Consider the following 20,462-nt stretch of genomic DNA (forward strand, 5'->3'; position numbering starts at 1 on the left):
GGGAATACAGAGAAGTCATGGTGCTTATGTCAGTGTAACCGGAAGTATTTCTTCAGGCACAACGGCGGTAATACAGACCTAAACCTTGCACCAAACCTCACGATCCTTAAGCTGGGGATCTACCTGGACTTTGACGCTGGGCAACTTTCCTTTTATAGCTTGGAGCCCGAGCTTAAGAGCCTGCACACCTTCCAAGCCTGCTTCACTGAGCCGCTCTACGCTGCTCTCCGTGTCGGCAACGGCGTCTGCATGAAAATAATCCAGTAATTACAGGAGCGTTTTCACACACACGGACACAAGCTACATGGATCTCAGTCGGAAACACTGCTACAGTGTGTGTGTGTGTGTACAGTGTGTGTGTGTATGTGAATACAGTGTGTGTGTGTACAGTGTGTGTGTATGTGTACTGTGTGTGTGTATAGTGTGTGTACAGTGTGTGTGTACAGTGTGTGTGTGTATGTGTACTGTGTGTGTGGTGTGTATAGTGTGTGTATGAGTACTGTGTGTGTGTGTGTGTGTGTGTGTGTGTGTGTGTGTGTGTGTGTAGTGTGTGTACAGTGTGTGTGTGCGTATAGTGTGTATGTTCAGTGTGTGTGTACAGTGTGTGTGTACAGTGGGTATGTTCATTGTGTGTGTGTGTACAGTGTGTGTGTACAGTGTGTGTGTACAGTGTGTGTGTATAGTGTGTGTATGTGTACTGTGTGTGTGTATGTGTATAGTGTGTGTTTGTGTGTACAGTGTGTGTGTGTGTGTGTGTATAGTGTGTGTACAGTGTTTGTGTGCGTATAGTGTGTATGTTAAGTGTGTGTGTGTACAGTGGGTATGTTCATTGTGTGTGTATGTGTGCAGTGTCTACGGTATACAGTGTGTATGTGTACAGTATGTGTGTGTACTGTGTGTGTGTTCAGTGTGTGGATACAGTGTGTGTGTGTGTGTGTGTGTGCAGTGTGTGTGTGTACAGTGTCCATATGGAAAGTGTGCAGTGGCTTAGGGGTGACTGCACTGGGGCCCCTGGAGCAGAGGGCCCCCCAGGGGCTCTCCTTCATCCATCTAATTACGAATCAGCTGATTTTGGTGTGCGGCTCTGAGAGCCAAGCGCCAAAACTGGGTGCCCCATAGCAGCAATGCTATGCTGTGCGCGGCGCTTAGCTGTAATTCGGGGCTCTGGCGTCTGCCAGACCCCAAATTACAACTCCCTCCAAGTTGCGACAACTCGGAGGGGGAATAGTATTTAATGCCGCCTCAGAGTTTAGCGGCAGCGGTGAGAGCCGTCATTTGGCTCTCACCGCGCCGAACTGAGTGGCACCAAATTAATATGCACCCCATCTGATGAGCTTTGCATTGGTGCTATGCAGGTAATGAACACCTATGTATGTGCATTGCATAATGGTAATCCTAAACAAACTGTCTCCTTACTCTGATTACACCTCTCTGACACTGCAACTCTCCAAGTTATCTATCAATACGGTGCTTGGGGCCCAGGGACGGATCTAGGGGTAGGGCCAGGCGGGTCTCTTGCCCCAGGTGCAGTTTGTTGAATTCTTAAAAAGGCAGCAAAATTTGGATGGGGAATGGCAGTTTAGGCGCCAAAACCTGACCTTTAGGTGCCCAAACCTGACCTTGCCCCAGAAGCAACTTGGTCTAGATCCATTCCTGTTGGGGCCCCATGTACAACTTGCACTAGGGTCCCAAGCTCCTTAGTTGTGTCACTTAGTGTGTGTGTGTGTGTGTGTGTACAGTGTGTGTGTGTGTGTACAATGTGTGTGTGTACCTAACCCTGCTCTCACACAGAACCCCCCCAACACCTAACCCTTCTCCCCCCACTCCCGGCTCAAACTATCTAACCCTACTCTCACACAGAACCCTCCCTGACACCTAACCCTTACCCCCCACCTTTGGCACAAACTATCTAACTGTACTCTCACATAGAACCCTCCCCCCTGACACCTAACCACAAACAACCCCCCTTACCCACACACACTAACTACACTAACTATCTAATGCCTAACCCTCTACCATCCCCCCCCCCCCCCCCCCCACACACACACACACACTAGCTAGCTACCTAACGCCTAACCCTTAATCCACCCAACCACCAACACACTACCTACCTAATCCGTAAACCCATGCACACTATTTGCCTAAACCTTTGAGTGCCCAATATATATATTTTTATGGGGTGCCCAAATTTCTGCTCCAGGGCCCAAATCCGATATTTTACATTGGCGCCTATGGCAATTAGCTCACTTGCTGCATTCTCCCTAATTTACTGATTCCTGGCCATACACCTATAGATGGCCACCAGATGATCAGATTGAATGTGATCTGATAGTGATCCATTGACTGGCCACACACTGTACACAGTTTTTGAATCATTTTCAGCATGACTGGGTGGCAGGACTTCAGAGAACGCTAATATTGTGAGACTCCGCCCTCACTGTCAGCTGATATCACATATCGGAGTTCTACAATCTCATGTTATTATAAAGCCATTCGCTCTCGGCTCTGAATTTCCAGAACTGACTGTCGCTGAGCTTGTTCCTCATCACAAGTCTGTGTATCCTCTGTGTGGGGTACATACTGCCCAGAAAGCTCCAGCCTAGCTGCAGGAGAGAGTAGCTACACAGAGCAGGAGCCATTGTTACTTATTTTCTACATTGCATTGACTAATCCATTGGGCTGTGAATTCCAGCTCCTTGTTACATTCGCTTCTGGTTGTGTCACAATGTTTTACCCCGACGCAGAGTTGCAAAGTGTCATACAGAGTTAAAGAAATGTCCTGAACTGTTTTTCGTATTGTTACATTATATACTGTCCATTATTACATGTCTGTTATTACATGTTGCAGTGTAATATAAACAGTTGTAAGGTGTTTAAAGCGCATTAAAGCACATTAAAAACAACCCAAAAAGATTGTTTATGTATCCACATGCAGCTATAAATATAAGGGCTGGTTCAGACGGACGCTTGCAGAGCGTTTACTGCCAGCGTTCGGGGCTTGGCGTTAAACGCTCCCATTCAAGTGAATGGGAGCGTTTGTACCAAGCTTTTACGCGCGTTTGCTCAAACGCGGCGTTTGGGTCCCGATTTTCCCTGGCGTTCAAGGAGCCCCTGGAAGCTACATGTAGCTTCCAGGGGCGGTTAACCGCGACGGGTAATGTCCCCCTAGGGGAAGAAAAAACGCGACTGCATCCGAACGCATTGCCGCCGCAACGCCAATGAACGCGACGCCTCTAAACGTCCGTCTGAACCAGCCCTAAAACACACTAGACTAACAAGCAGCCAGTGGGAAGGGAACTTGATTGTAAGCGGGGGCGGGACCTCTTTGTAAGCAGGGGATGGACTGTGACGTTAAGGTGCCCAGACATCATATAAAGTCTGTGCTGCAACAAGCATGCCCAATCGATCTTTGACCAATTTCCTTACGAAATAGTTCAAACGCGTCGATCGGACATGCTGGAAGCCTGAAAAGGTCTTTGTTGAAAGTGATCAATGGCGTGTGTGACGTCAGGTGGTAGCGCTTGTGTGTAGTAGTGAGATAGTTGGCAGTGTACTTTTTTATTTACAGGTAAAAGAGAAAAAGCTTTTAGTCCTTTTTAGGGTGATCCACTTTGCCCACAATGAACTCTCTATATTGGTAGAAAGGACCATAATATGTAGAACACACAAATTCTTGCAAGGTCTTGCGGTACAAAATTATCAAAAAATCTTTATTGACACAAATATAAAGGGATTTCATAAAAAGTCTCTATAAAGGCGCTCCTTGTTTATATAAAGAATCATTCAAAACAGGGCTATGACAATCAATAGTAGTGTAGGCTTAATGCATTCACAATAGTAACAACAACACGTTCGTTTCGGTAGCGCTTGGTGAGACAGCAGACAAGGGGGGGAGGGACAGCAGAGCAGGCCAGGAGTCATGGCCGGACAGGTGAGATTTTACACCACATGGGTGTCGGGGGGGGGGGGGGGGGGGGGGGGGGGCAGCCAGGCAGGTGGCAGAGGAGGCGGAGCTTCTTGATAGATCAGGAATCGGCCTGTGGTGTATGGGTAGCCAATATCAGATTGGATCAGAGAGAGATCTGTCTCGAGGTCGATCTGTCCATGCATCGTTAGTTGTATGGCCATTTTAAGATGGGTCATCACTATGGCCATGGTGGAGGCGGAGCCTCTCTGTAAGCAGGGGATGGACTGTGACACAAGACAGGCCTCTGCTATTGGGGGCATCATGAAGGCGTGTCTGGTGCCCCTTTGCTTGCAGTCATGTGATTCTCCCTATGACTCTAAGCAGGGGCGGAGCTAATCTATTCAGGGCAACCAATCAAATTCCATCATGAAAGTCATTACACTGAGGACATGTATGTTGCCTCCTGCATGGCTTCCTCTGTTGCAGACACACATCCCGGAGGTGAGAAATCCATAACTTCTATAATGGTCACCCATTGTAAGGTGTGCAGATCTCTACCCCCCCCCCCCCCCCCTCCTCCAACCGCTCTCAGTCTGCAGTGTGAGAGGGAGGTGCTTTATTTCCTTGTATACAATGCAGATTGCCTGGCTAGCCTGCTGATCCTTTATCTATGATACATTTAGCCATAGCCCCTGAACAAGCATGCAGCAGATCAGGTGACTGAAGTGTGAATGGATTAGCTGCATGCTTGTTTTCTGGTGTGTGATTCAGACATTACTGCAGCCAAAGAGATCAGCAGGGCTGCCAGGCAACTGGTATTGTTTAAAGGGGAATAAATATGGCAGCCTCCACACTCCTCACCTCGTATTCACTTTTAAAGGGAACCTAAGACTTCTCAGGTTTTATACTTACCTGGGGCTTCCTCCAGCCCCCTTGAGGCCGGGTCCCTTGCTGTCTCCCTGGGCCGCCATGTCCCCCAATAGACTACACTGCGCAGACACAGAATGCTCCCGGCCACAGGAGCGTGACTGGGGCGCGCACAGGAAGGCTGCGTATTGGGCAACGCATCGCGACTCAGCCAGAGTACCGGGCCATCCAGCAGGGCACAGGAGCCACCCGGGGGAGACGGCAAGGACCTAGCGGCCTCAAGGAGGCTGGAGAAAACCCCAGGTAAGTATAAAGCCTGAAACTTATTTTGTCTGAGGTACACGCTAAAGGAGTTATCAGGTATTATTAGTCAAAATAAGTGCTACTTACCCGGGGCTTCGTCCAGCCCTAAGCTCCCAGCATGTCCCTCGCCGCAGCCGTTCGCCTCCTCTCCCTCCAGGTCCCCGGCGATGACATCAGGCTGACCTAGTGGTCGGCCTGTACTGCGCACGTGCGAGCAGCGCTGTCAATCACCGCCACGTGGACTGGAGTGTACTGCGCAGGCACATAACTACTGCTCCTGCGCAATACGCTCCGGTCCACCTGTAAGTGAGTGAATAGCAATAGCTAATGAGAGGCAAATCATTCAAACTTGCATGTGAATCTAATGCATGTCATACGCCACCTGGGCTGTGGCCAATCGGCACACACACACACTGTACACACACTGTATACATACACACACTCTGTATACACACACACACTGTACACACACACACACTGTATACACACACACACACACACACACTGTACACACACACTGTACACACACAAACACACACACTGTACACACACACACACACTGTACACACACTGTATACATACACACACTCTGTATACACACACACACACACACTCTGTATACACACACACACACTGTACACACACACACTGTACACACACACACACACACACACACACTGTACACACATACACACACTGTACACACACACACTGTACACACACAAAAACACACAGTACACACACACACACACACACACACACACACATACACACTGTACACACACACACATACATACACACTATACACACACACACACACACTGTACACACACACACACACTGGATACACACACACACACTGTACACACACACACACACTGTATACACACACACACACTGTACACACACACACACACACACTGTACACACACACTGTACACACACACACACACACACTGTACACCAGGTGTCTCAAACTCAATTTACCTGGGGGCCGCAGGAGGCAAAGTAAGAATGAGGCTGGGCATAAGGGATTTCACACAAAAAAAGTCAATCAGGGGGGCAATCCACCGGCATTTCCTGGAAGGGGCAGAGCTTTCAGCTTTATCTCTGCCCCTCCTGACGTCAAATCGCAGCGCATCGCTGCCTCTCCCCACCCCTCTCTGTGAAGGAAGAGTGAGAGGGGCGGGCAGAGGCAGCGATGCGCCGCGATTGACGTCAGGAGGGGCAGAGCTGAAGCTGAAAGCTCTGCCCCTTCCAGGAAATGCCTGCGGATTGCCCCCCGGGCGATTTGGGGGCTCTGCAGCCCTCGTTTAGCGGCGGGGATGTGGCGGATTACTTGGGAGCACTGAAGCGAACTATAAGGAAGCTTTTGCCTTCGCGGGCCACAAAATATTGTATCGAGGGCCGCAAATGGGCCGCAAGTTTGAGACCCCTGCTGTACACACACACACACACACACTGTGCACACACACACTGTGCACACACACACATACACACACACACACACACACACACTGTACACACACTGTACGCACGCACACACACACACACACACACACACACACACACTGTATGTATAATTATCACATGATACAGAGCCATGGGCCCCAGTGCAAATTCTATACAGCCCCCCTCCCCACAGACACACACTAGTTGTATAATGATCACATGATACAGACCATCGGGCCCATTAGAGGGCTTTCAGCTGCATTTTGGGATCTCAGGCCGTCCCTCAAGGCTCAGCGCTGCTGAAAGTCCAGGATTGGTGAGGCCACTACTTAATGGCAATCGTCCTGTAGCATTTACACGCCAATCCAGAAGATGGGAGCGCTGCAGAATCGTTTTTCAAACACTTTTTTTGTTTGTTTGTTTTTTTGTGATTTTGCACTGACTTTGGTTACTTTAAAGCAGTAGGATCAGCCATACTATGCCAGGGAAAAAAACACATATATAAGTAGATAAATACTTGATCTACTTACATAACACATGTATTACACTGTCCACGTTTTGATTTCAGTGAATGTTATATAGTAAATGACGAGAATTCTGTTCCTGGTGGGGGCCATGTCTTTTGCCCACAGTTTAGGCTAAATCCTGATGTCATTTCTGCTGTTTACTTTTTTCTTGTCTCCTCCAATCGCTGAGTCACCTCAGCCTTGCTTGTAAACACAAGTGAGTAGGGGATCAGGTTTCAGATAAGAAGCTGGCAGGGAAATAAAGGGAAGAGGAGGAATATATTATAGATAAAAATAACCCCAGCATGCAATTCTTTGGCACGACTACTAAAGGGCCAGTGTTCCTTAAGTATGTGATAACTCCAAATCATAACAGCAGAAAAAGTTTTGAAAGTTTTGAATGCAGGATTAGCATCTTTATCACTTAATACACTTAGACCAGTTGCTGTTGTAATTTGATTTTTATGGTGACGATACCGCTTTAAGGGCTTGTTCACACCTGGGGGAGTTTTGCGTTTTTTTAAGCGCTGGCAATTTTCAAAATCACCCTAAAAGCGCTTGAGCAATGATTCCCTATGAAAGTGATCACATCTGAGCGGTTAGATTCCGATCCGCTCACCAAAGCGCTGCCTGCACCATTCCTGGGCGATTTCCCTATAATGGCAGGCGATTTAGTATAGCGATTTCCCCAGCGCTTTTAAGAATAAATACATTGTATTTATTCTTTTCCGGGTCAAAGAGTTCACTTCCTGATTTGCGCCAGGAAGTGAACAAACAAATCGCTCCGCAAAAGCCCTCAGAAAAGTGCTTTACAGAAAATCGCAGCGCGCAGCTAAGCGTCAGGAGAGGGAAGAAATCACTCACAATATTGAAAATCGCTGGCTTCAGTGATTTCGATTTTACATGTGAGCAAAGCCTTAATGCTAATTAAAAGATAAAGCAACATAGGAGAAAAGTCATTTATGGCTCATTTTGCTCTGGGAGAAATGTACTTCTTATTTGGTTACGTTTGCACATATTTTAAATTGTACAATTTTTCGCCATAGTGCCCCTTTAAAGGACAACTGAAGGGAGAAGAATATGGAGGCTGCCATATTTATTTCCTTTTTAGACAATACCAGTTTCCTGGCAGCCCTGCTGATCTATTTGGCTGCAGAAGTGTCTGAATCGCACCGGAAACAAGCATGCCAAATATTTGTTAGGACAGAGCCTCCTCTGCTTAAAGTAAAAAAATACGCTCCAAGCATTATTCAAACAGCCACAGGAGACCTAATAAAATACAATGTATGTATAGTTTTCCATAATTGCTATTTTTAGAATCTTAGATATAATTAGGCCACATATTTCCCCCAAACAACTTAATTAGGAAGCATTATCCCCCCCCCCCCTTCACACACCCACACACACACACACACACTGCAAATAGGTAGAGTGTCCCTAGGATAAAGAGGTTACCATACCCAAAAACTACAATAACAGGCAAAAACATTAGTAGACAGCATATAAACCCCCCCCCCCCCCAAAAAAACAAAAAACAAAAACAAAACAAAACCATAAATAAGAGAATGTCTATATCCCCTTGATAAATATAAACAGGTGATAGCCCTCCCCATCCTTTAAGCTGGGTACACACAGTACAATTTTCCGTCAGATTGACGGATCTATCAGATAATTTCCAGACGGTCCAATCGGAATCCGATTGATTTTGTGATCGATTTTGGGTACTTATCAATGCAAAATCGTTTGCAAAATCGATTGGACGTCTACACACTATGCAATTTCTTATCAGATCACTGGTCGATCCGATGGAAAATTGTACCATGTGTATGAGGATTTGGTGTCTTGAAGCAGACAGCAGTGTAGAGCTAGCAGACAACTTGGGCGCCATGCCAAAGTGCGGGGCACAGGCCCTGAATCTGTATGCTTTAGGACACTACTATCTGGGTGTTTTGAACTGGGAATTAAACTGATGTGTCTATCTAATCCTACATTGTGTCAGACATCATGGCTATACATGAATGTAATCACTATTTGTATGTTATTTTATAATCTAAAGTCTTGAAACCACAGTACACTGATATGGCCAGGTCCATTTCTGGGCACAGGCTGACCAGGCAAAGGCCTACAGCTCCCTCTGGTGTACATGGAGCTATACTGCCCCCTATTAACTGTACTGCTCCCTACCCCTTTTACTCACTAGGCTTTATTTTTTGGTGGTGTTATGAACCTGAACAGAGGAACAGAAGATGACCACAGTTTGCAGCGATACACACACTGAAACAAGGCTATAATGTGCAACAAGGTTTATTGTAAAGCAATAACATGCAAATACATGCAAACGAGAATATCACAGTAAAACCCTGTCACTCTATATTCAGTACATGAAATCACCAAAGAAATGAAGTGTGTACACACAACCAATATCCTGATTCCTGACAAAGTCCGGGACAGGATAACAGGTTTGGCAACAGGTTAGCAAGGTCAGATACAGGTACAGATCAGGTTTGTAGGAAAACAGAGATTCCAACAAGTGTAAAATCAGTTGATTTAAAATGCAATAAACCTGAAGGGAGGGGGGGGGGGGGGGGGTGGAACATTTCTATTGCGCTTTTCTCCCGTAGGACTAAAATCACTTAGGCTCTCTCAGATTCAGTAATTTGTTAGGATGACGTATTAACACAGGATAAAGTTATAATTCTGCAAATGCCAAACTGAACAGGTGAGTTCTGTAAAAACAAGGAACACCAAGAGCCCCAATAGTGTAATATGTACTGGTAAATGGTTACTAGATAGAGTAAATATTAATACTCACAAACCAGGGTTACCATTAGGCAACCACTGTAAAAGCAGGTGGGGAGATTTTCCTGACCCCACTCAGGAATAAGAAGTCGCTCTCTGTAGATGAGAAAAAGGGGGTTCAACCCTCCACCCAGGGTGGACTCAATATTATGCAGGAGAACAGAGGCGCCAGAAGGATAAAAGGAAGCTAAATGAGCTTAAAAACCAAATTCTTGGTAAATAGAGGAGGTAGTGGTGGACTTACCTCCTCCAAGTAGACACACAACGACTGTAGTAAAGACAGTCAATATATTTTATTTATGAACTCCAAATATGCAACGCGTTTCGCAGGTTTGATCCCGCTTCATCAGGCAATAACAACGGAGCAATAGCATATGTGGTCAGTAGAAGAGCCAGGCACCTATGTGGCAGAGGTAACAGAGGTGCCTGGCTCTTCTACTGACCACATATGCTATTGCTCCGTTGTTATTGCCTGATGAAGCGGGATCAAACCTGCGAAACGCGTTGCATATTTGGAGTTCATAAATAAAATATATTGACTGTGTTTACTACAGTCGTTGTGTGTCTACTTGGAGGAGGTAAGTCCACCACTACCTCCTCTATTTACCAAGAATTTGGTTTTTAAGGTGAGTTCTATGTCTGTCCTGATCTGCTGAGATAAGGAGTTCCATAACGTAGGGGCAGCATGACAGAAGGCTCTGGGACCAAAAGTTTCCAAGTGGACTCAGGATATGACTAGATTATTAGAACCTGTTGATCTGAGATTGCAGGGATTGCTATGCAGCTGCAGTATATCTTTCATGTATCCAGGGCCCAGATTATGTAGTGATTTAAATGTCAGTAGGCCGATCTTGAATAGAACTCGAGAGATCGATAAAATAATAATAATAATGTTTGTTTTCTTTCTTTAACTCACAAAACAAAGAGGGGAGGGATGCAACGCATTTCTCAGGTCCACAACCCTCTTCATCAGGCAACAATATGGGACTGTACTACAAAGCAATAATAAATGTGTATCTCAATTAATATAAGGTGATGAAACGGGCTGTGGAGCTGTGAAATGCGTTGCATCCATCCCCTTGTCTTTGGAGTTAGAAACCTGAAACTAACATTATTGTTTTATCAATCTGTTGAGTCTCCTGTTGGGAGGTAAGTCTACCAATATCACCCCCCACAGGTTTTTTGCATTTGGAATCAACTGATTTTATACTTGTTGGTTCCTCTGTTCTTCCTACAAACATTGTGATATCCACCCTGGTGGAATGGGCTATTCTTATACCTGAGTGGAGACAGGACAAGTTCCCCACCTACTTATACAGTGGTTGCCTTGGAGGTAACCCATCCTTGTATTTTCTCGCGTGACCATATACCTGTAAGTTGTGACAGGTTATGTCCCCAATCAGTCTCTATGCCCCAATCTAATGCCGTGACTCTGAGCCCGGCCCACGGTCTTCATCTATAGACAAGGCCCCATTATTTGTCTCCTGACTACGGTTACCCCCAGGTCTTAACATGCAAGGCATACAGACTAAAGTAGAGAGGACAAGAACCTGCCAGAACCCCACTGAGGCAGGTTTAACACAGTTCAATAGTTCATAAGTATCACACAGGACTAGTACCTTGCCAGTAATGATGGTTCAGGGAACAGGCAGTGGATGATCCAAGTAGCAAGTGAGAAAGTTCATGTAAGGTCAGCATGCAAGATTATCCAAGCAACAGGCAAGGGTCAGTCCAGGTATAAACAAGAGTATCCAGGAAATAACCAAGGGTCTGTCCAGGCAGCAGGCAAGTGTATCCAGATAACAAGCAGAGGTCTGTCCAGACAGCAGCCAAGTATATTCAGGTAACAAGCAGAAGTCTGTCCAGGCAGCAGGCAAGAGTATCCAGAAAATAAGCAAGGGTCTGTCCAGGCAGCAGGCAAGTGTATCCAGGTAACAAGCAGAGGTCTGTCCAGGCAACAGGCAAGAGTATCCAGGAAATAAGCAAGGGTCTGTCCAGGCAGCAGGCAAGTCTATCCAGGTAACAAGCAGAGGTCTGTCCAGGCAGCAGGCAAGAGTATCCAGGTAACAAGCAAAGGTGGGTCCAGGCAGCAGGCAAGAGTATCCAGGTAACAAGCAAAGGTCGGTCCAGGCAGCAGGCAAGAGTATCCAGGTAACAAGTAAGGCTTAGTAAACAGCAGACAAGAATGTTCAAATACAAGCCAAGGTTAATTCCAATAGTTCAGACAATGTGAGTGCGCACCCAACAATTAGCCACAGCTATGCTTATCACGGGCGATGACTGGGAGCACTCTGCAAGTTTAAATAACAACTTTCATCCAATCAGTGCACCTTTTCACCTGCCAAGTGTCAGCCGCGCAGTCAGCTGATGCTAGAGCTGTCAGCTGACCCCAGTCAGCTGACTATTGTTTACCTTTGCGGAGGGTGTACTGAGAACGCGCTCCTCCGCCTATCAGGAAGAGCGGCCTGTGTCCCAGCCTGCACATCATCAGCGGGGAACAAGCTCCAAGGCCCAGAAACGGCGGATTCATTCCTGGTTCTTGGCACAAACATCAACATTCACAGGCAGGCTCATTATAATACCAATTCTACTTTACCAAATCTTCTACGCCACAGTGGGCTCGTGCTGCTTGTTCCCCGGGAATGGGTACAGGAAATGTCCAGAGGCTCAGGTCTGCAAGTACAGTGGGACCTTGGTTTGTGAGCACAATTCGTGTACAACAAAGTTCTGGAGGCTAGCAGGAGGAAGAGAATGTTCTGCCATATTTTTAAAGAGAGTCTGATGCCTTCTAAAATTCCTCTTTGTATTTAACATCTAACATTTATCTTCAGCAATCTCAGCATCGCTAAAACGCTGCATTCCCGCGGCAAAACAATGTAATTAAATCCCCGGGGCAAGATGCAGGGATCGCTTCCTGGTAGAGGCAGAGCTTTGGGCCGTAGCTCTGCCTCTACTCGCGTCAATCCCCGCTGATCACTGACTCTCTCCGCCCTTGTGTCTTCTTACACATGGAGGGGCGGAGAGAGGCGGCGATCAGTGGGGATTGACGCTAATGGAGGCAAAGCTGTCAGGCCTCCTTCTAACCCCGGACACTGCCAAACTCCTCATCCATCCATACCCACATCTTCTCCTGCCTGGACTGCTACAACACCCTCCTAGGCCTCCCTCTGACCCTGGACACTGCCAAACTCCTCGTCCATGCCCTCATCATCTCCTGCCTGGACTACTGCAACACCCTCCTGTCAGGCCTTCTTCTGACCCTGGACACTGCCAAATTCGTCGTCCATGCCCTCATCATCTCCTGCCTGGACTACTGCAACACCCTCCTGTCAGGCCTTCTTCTGACCTTGGACACTGCCAAACTCCTCATCCATCCATGCCCTTATCATCTCCTGCCTGGTCTACTGCAACACCCTCCTCTCAGGCCTTCTTCTGACCCTGGACACTGCCAAACTCCTCATCCATCCATGCCCTTATCATCTCCTGCCTGGTCTACTCCAACACCCTCCTGTCAGGCCTTCTTCTGATCTTGGACACTGCCAAATTCCTCATCCATCCATGCCCTCATCATCTCCTGCCTGGACTACTGCAACACCCTCCTGTCAGGCCTTCTTCTGACCCTGGACACTGCCAAATTCCTCGTCCATGCCCTCATCATATCCGGCCTGGACTACTGCAACACCCTCCTGTCAGGCCTTCTTCAGAACAGCATCGCCCCCCTACAATCCATCATGAATGCAGCAGCCAGACTAATCTACTCCTCCCACTACTCTGTCTCCATGACTCCCCTGTGCAAATTCCTTCACTGACTTCCAATACGTTTCAATATCAGTTTCAAGATCCTATGTTTGGCCTATAAATCTATACACAAGTCCTGCCCGACCTACATCTCTGACCTGGTCAGCAGATTCTCACCTGGCCGCCCACTTCGCTCCACCAACAACCTCCTCCTAACCACCCCACGCATCTCACACTCCCATGCACGCCTACAGGACTTTACTAGAGCTGCCCCCATCCTGTGGAACTCTCCTACTGCCCATCAGGCTTGCCCCCCCTTCACTATCTTCAAACAAGCCCTCAAAACTCACCTCTTCAAGGAGGCCTACCCCACCTCGATGCTGCCATAAAGCTGGCCATACACTAGGCCGATTCCCCGCTGATCGACAGCAGATTCGATCACTGGGATCGAATCTGTTGTCACATCGTTCACGCTACACGCTAAATGTCGATCTATTTCGTCCCGAAATAGATCGATCCCGTCGATCGCTCAGTGCGGGAAATTACCGTCGATCGCCCGCGGGTAGGGAGCGCGTCGCTAGCGGCGTTCGAGTGCCCGACGACCGACGCAATAGAGTGGCAATACATTACCTGCTCCGCCGGCACGACTCACCCCGGTCACTGCTGCTCCGTCTCCGCTCTGGTCTGGTCTCCGGCATGCTTCACTTCTTCTAGCTCGGCAGGAAGTTTAAACAGTAGTGGGCGCTCTTCTGTTTAAACTTCCTGCCGGGCAGGAAGAAGTGAAGCATGTGTCGGACCCGGAGACCAGACCAGAGCGTAGAAGATAGCGGGGAATGGAGTTGCGCCGGCGGAGCAGGTAATGTATGCGGGCGGGGGGAGCGGCAGCAGCACCACCACCACCACAGATTGTGAACGGTTTCATGCTGAAATCGGTTCACAATCTGTTTGCAGTAAAGGCAGCCATACGATCCCTCTCTGATCAGATTCGATCAGAGAGGGATCTATCTGTTGGTCGAATCTGATGGCAAATCGACCATTGTATGGCTACCTTAACTCTCTCTGCTTAGAACTTCTTGATGCACCCCCCCTCCCCCACTTTCAAGTCACCACCCCCTCCCTCTAGGTTGTAAGCCTTTGGCAGGGCCCTCTCCACTTGTGTATCATACTTGATTGTACACTCTACCCAGAGTATGTGAACTTGTATTATTGGCACTACCACTCCAGTGTATGATCTGGCATTGTATTACTACCTGTATTGTGTTGTGTATCTTATTGCTTAGTACCTGTATTGTGCTGTCAGTCACACCTATTATCATTGTCTGTAATCCTATGTATTGTACAGCGCTGTGTAATATGTTGGCACTATATAAATCCAATAAATAATAATAATAACAAGCATGCAGCAGATCAGGTGTTTCTGACATTATTGTCCGATCAGACAAGATTAGCTGCATGCTTGTTTCTGGTGTGAGTCAGACACGTCTGCATCCAAACAGACCTACAGGGCTGCCAGGAAACTGGTATTGTTTAACAGGAAATAAATATGGCAGCCTCCATATACCTCTCACTTCAGTTGTCCTTTAAATAGCCCATGCAATCAGAAACAGGATGCAGCTGGTGGTGAGCTTCTGCAGAAAGTGCTCCTCAGCCACCCACAGGCCAGAGCAGGAACTACCAGTCTTTTTTACAGTTAATGGAAGGCCACCTGCTGGTGGATGGTGGAAGTCCAGGGCAGTCCTGCTCAATACTACCACCAGCAGGCAGAAAATCACAGTACATGATTCCTAACAGGTGTTCAGTTTGGCATTTGTGTAACTGGCTCCACTTACTTAAAGGGGCACTACAGCGAAAAATTATAAAATTTAAAATATGTGCAAATATATAGTCAGAGCACGGCCTGATCTGCATATGCTTGTTCAGGACGCTATGGCTAAATACATTAGAGGCAGAGGATCAGCAGGACAGCCATGCAATCTGCATTGTATAAAAGGAAATAAATATGGCAGCCTCCATATCCCTTTAAGCATTAGCTTTCATAACATTTGCAAAGATCTGAAAAGAAAAAATAAGTAGAGAAGCAGTGAAACCTCTAGCTTCACAGCTCTCTGATCCCGAAGGGTTAAAAGAAAAACATAACTTGGGCAATCCCTCCTCTTTGCAGGATCAGAACACTGATGTGGGAACAGCGAAAGGGTTTCCTACAAAGGGCTGGACTGACAACTACGGCCAATAACCAGAGGCAGCAGCTTATTGGAGGTTCACCACTGCTGGCTCAATACATCTAGCTGCGGTCACTCCCCTCACTCTGCCTCCCTTATCCTGCTGTGAAAAACAAGCAGAAAGGCTAAAGTACGTTAGTTTCGTTTCCTGATTCTTCCTCTGTCAGCCATGGCGTCTGCCGATCTGAAGGACGAGCTGAACTGCTCCATCTGCCTGGAGGTCTACAAGGACCCCGTTACTCTGAGATGTGGCCACAACTTCTGCCAGGTCTGCATCAATCAGGCGCTGGACAGGGAAAGAAGCCAGGGTGTTTATAGCTGCCCTCAGTGCCGATCAACCTTCAGGAAACGACCCTGGCTACAGAAGAACGTAACTCTGGCCAACATTGCAGAGAGGGTCCAGTCTACACCCTCACCATCTCAGCCACCTGGTCAGAAGAAGACAGGAGTCATCTGCTCATATTGTATCCATGCTCCTGTAGATGCTGTGAAGTCCTGTCTGCATTGTGAGGCCTCTTTGTGCAACAGTCACCTGAACACTCACAGCAAGTCACCAGAACACATCTTGGTTGAGCCGTCTGCCTCCCTGAAGACCATAAAATGTCCCGTCCACAAGAAACTTTTGGAGTATTACTGCACTGTGGATGCCACCTGTATCTGTGCATCATGCAAGCAAAGTGCCAACCATCGAGGACATCAGGTGCAGACACTCCATGAGGCCTCCAAGAAGAAAAAGGAAAGACTGAAAATTACTCACGATCAACTCATTGCCCGGAAGAAAGACATGGAGACGTGGGTCCACAGCCTACAGGAGAGCAAGAAGAAGGCCAACGAGGCAGCGAGTATGACCAAGCGAGTTGCTGCCCTGTTTCGAAACATACGGGAGAAGTTGGATATTCTTGAAGTCCAGGAAATTGACAACATCACCAGGCAAGTGGAACAGAATTTGCAGCCTGTCTCAGATTTGATCCGGCGGCAGGAAATAAAGAAAGACGAAATTTCTAGTAAGATCTGTCACCTTGAGGAGCTGTTTAACACGACAGACCCGCTAACGGTCCTACAAGAACAAGAAACCAACAGAGGGGACTTTTCCACCATTGAGAAGAGAGGACGAAGAGCTGTCCCAACCATTGCAGGACTGGACGAGGTTGAGATCTCTTTGAAGCTACGCAAACGGCTATCAGATATTTTGGCCGATGTTCCTAAAATGCTCAAGTTTCCAGAGTTGGCCGATGTGCGACTCGACAAGGACACGGCTGCAACCAACGTAGCTATATCCTCCGATTACACTATAGCATATGGCACACAAGTTAATGATGATATCGATGATACAGATGATAGATTTGAGTCGCACCAAGTGATAAGCAGAAAGGGCCTCTCAAACGGCTGCCATTACTGGGAGGTGGAGCTAAGCGATACCAATAACTGGCGTGTTGGGATGTCTTACGAGAACATAGACAGAGATGGGAGTAACTCTGTTTTTGGAAACACGTATGAGTCCTGGTGCCTATGCAAAAGTAACAGAAGCTACTCCTTAAGACATGATAGCGACCAACTAAACTTATCCCTTCCATCTTCATTTAAACGATTTCGAAGGTTGGGAATCTATCTGGATTATGATGAGGGGAAGCTCTCATTTTACAGTGTGGAGCCAGACATTATGCACTTGCACACCTATAACACGGATTTCAGCCAGCCGCTACATGCCGCCATCCGCGTGGGATATGACGTCTGGGTCAAGATCGTTCAGTAATATCGTGGCGCTACACGATCAGAAGACAATGAGAGAGGACATTCAGTGACGAAAATACATTCCTCTTCTTCCATTGTCTCTCCAGCGACAGCTTTCTGCAGGTTTCTCCTGGTGGTAAATGCTGAATGTTCTCTAGTTAAGAATGTACAATATATCTCACGTCCTCCTTCAGTTCAGTAATTACTTATGGTGGACACCCTATGATCAAATTTGGAGAATGCAACGCTTGATATCTTGCCGGGACCAAAACTGTACATCCAAACTGCAGCAGCTGTTTCCTTCTGATTTCACAGTTTCCGGTTTCCTCTAGCTGCTGTCCATCCTCTGCTGCCCATCACTGTGTGCCAACATCACTCACATGTCTGTGATCTGCACATCATGTCTGATCTGCAGAGAGCGGTGGCCAGTTCAGAGGTGATGTGCAGATCACAGATTCACAGTATGTGAGTAATGCCTGTTACGCGTTACATTGTATGAAGAGGAGAAACTGTCAGAGCAGCAGAGTGCAGACACACAGCCCCGGAGTATGTGTACAGGCTGCTGGGGGTGGGGAAGCCTGTGTCAGTAACCAGAAGCCAGGGGGATCTTAGATATCTTTGAAATCAGTAAGGAATTATCATTGTTTTATTAATCACAATGATGGGGTGGTGTTGTAGGGGTTGGGGTGATTTATCATAATACTGTATTGACGTATAATTTTTAGTGATAAGATGATATCTTCCACAGTAAAGTGCACTTACTTTTTTCCTATGTTGCTGCCACTTGCAGTAAACGGGTAAGAATCTGACAGGATTTGCCCTAGTCCATTCTCCTCATGGGGGTTTCTGATTTATTTTTAAAATGGTAGTTCCTCAGTCCAGCTGTCAAAATAGCATGCAGGAAAGCTGGCTGACATCTTTGTATAGATCCTTTCCAATTCCAGGGAGTGCTTTCATAAAGAATAACGATGATGCAGAGAATCCCTCATGAGGAGATGGGCTACTTCAAACCCTGTCAGATCTGTCAGCTTTTCACTACCTACTGTAAGGGACAGCAACACGGGAAAACTGTAGTATGGTGCACTGTACTCTGAGAGAAATTTACAATGTATGTGTATATATATTCATGTTTGCGATAGAGATAATAATAATAATAATAATAGTGTTATATAAAGGAATTCTTGTTGTTTTTGTTAGTAAATCGTATCCTGAGAGAAAAATGGCAGCTGCCGGCTGGTTTGTAAAGTCTGATCTCAGGAAATGTTTATGGCAGTATTGGATGGTTTGATTGAGGGGTCAGAACTACTCTGGGGTTTTTACCGCTGTCCTTAGTCCCCATCTAAGAGAGTTACATTACTTCCTGCCCAAACAGGAATGTGGGAAACTTCCTCAGAAGTGACACAGACAGAAACAAAGAAAACAACATTTTTGTAAAGTGGGGAAAAGTTAGAATCCTGGACTAGTTTTTATCGCTGTCCTGTATTTCCTGTCCCTGTTTTATATTACAGCCCCATGGGGGTGTCAGAGGGGAGGAGCCGGGGGAGCGTGTGGGAGACTTTCTGTATCAGGGATCTAGACAGCGATAATAACCCCCAAATGCTTGTAACGCCCACACTTAAAGGACCACTATCGTGAAAAATTGTAACATTTAAAATACCTGAAAGCACATAAATAAAGAAGACATTGTGCAAAATGTGATATAAATTACTTTCCCTGTCACTTACAGTAGATAGTAGAAATCTGACAGAACTGGCATGTTTTGGAATAGCTCATCTCCTCATAGGGGGGTTCTCAGGATTTTCTTTATTTTCAAAAGCACCACCCTGTGTCACCCTTGCTCAATACAACTGCCAGAATAGTGCGTAAACAGGCAGGGGGGCAGCTGGCATCTTTGTATTCCAGGGAGTGCTTCTGTAAAGAATAAATGAAATACTGAGAATTTCTCATGGAGAGATGGTCTAGTCAAAAACTTGTCAGTTCTGTCAGATTTGTACTAACTACTGTGACATAGGAGAAAAGTAATGTATAGCTCATTTCAATCTGGAAGAAAAATACTTCTTCTTTGTATGTATTTTCAATTTTACACATTTTTGGCGGAAGTGGTCTTTTAACACTGCTTCTGTGACAGACGTTCTGAAGCTGTTGGGATGATGGTGTAAAATACTTTGCTCATCAGTTTTTTTATATACTTTGTTCTGTGCTTCTGCCAGGCTGTCTGTCGCCTCTGTAATTAGGGTCGGTCCACACTAGACCCGGTTGCAGAACGCAATCCATAGTGCAGGCTCCCGCTTTCAGAAACCGGAACGCAAATGGACCCGTGCTTCCCTTTGCAGCAAACGGTTTTTAACCATTGGCGTTTTTTTTTCCTGAACTGAGGGGGGTAGCAGCCAGGACAGTGGGTAGCGGGCACAGCGCCCCCCCCCCCCCCCCCTCTTTCGCCTGGGTCCCCCTATCCCCCCGCTCCCCCTCCAGCTAGTTTCTTTTAAAATCATTATAAAATCAATGTAGCGGCGAGCGGGGAACTTACTCACTTCCTTGTTCCACCGCTCGCCGCGTCACTTCCTGTATGCCGCCCAATGAAGTACAGTGGGCGGCATACAGGAAGTGACGCAGCGAGCGGTGGAACAAGGAAGTTAGTAAGTTCCCCGCTCGCCGCTACATTGATTTTATAATGAAGAAAATAGCTGAAGGGGGCACCCAGGTGAGAGAGAAGGGGGTTCGACCCCCCTGCCTGATGCTGTGCCTGCTGCCCCCCTTCCTGCCTGCTACCCTCCAGCATGGAGCCCCCCACCCACCCACAGACAGGGCTGGGACACAGAAAACAGATCCATTCCTGTGTCCAAAGCTGCCTGTGTAGAGGGGGATCCGTTTCTTTCATTAGGTTTCACTACCCCTTCGTGTATCCGGGGTCCGTGGGGGTCCGTGAAAAACCTGCAAATC

General features: G+C 47.0%; 1 protein-coding gene across 1 annotated transcript; it reads left to right on the top strand.

The window, feature by feature from the left end:
- Positions 1 to 15,960: 15,960 nt before the first annotated feature.
- Positions 15,961 to 17,544, top strand: LOC137541062 (E3 ubiquitin/ISG15 ligase TRIM25-like). The gene has a single exon (XM_068262205.1). The coding sequence runs from the start codon at positions 15,961 to 15,963 to the stop codon at positions 17,542 to 17,544; it is 1,584 nt and encodes a 527-aa protein (XP_068118306.1).
- Positions 17,545 to 20,462: the final 2,918 nt, after the last annotated feature.

The sequence above is a fragment of the Hyperolius riggenbachi genome, chromosome 12, assembly GCF_040937935.1.
Source record: "Hyperolius riggenbachi isolate aHypRig1 chromosome 12, aHypRig1.pri, whole genome shotgun sequence".
NCBI classification, from domain to species: Eukaryota; Metazoa; Chordata; class Amphibia; order Anura; family Hyperoliidae; genus Hyperolius; species Hyperolius riggenbachi.

Excerpts from the sequence above, each read along its gene's own strand:
- LOC137541062 (XM_068262205.1), top strand. The coding sequence starts at position 15,961 with ATGGCGTCTGCCGATCTGAAGGACGAGCTGAACTGCTCCATCTGCCTG.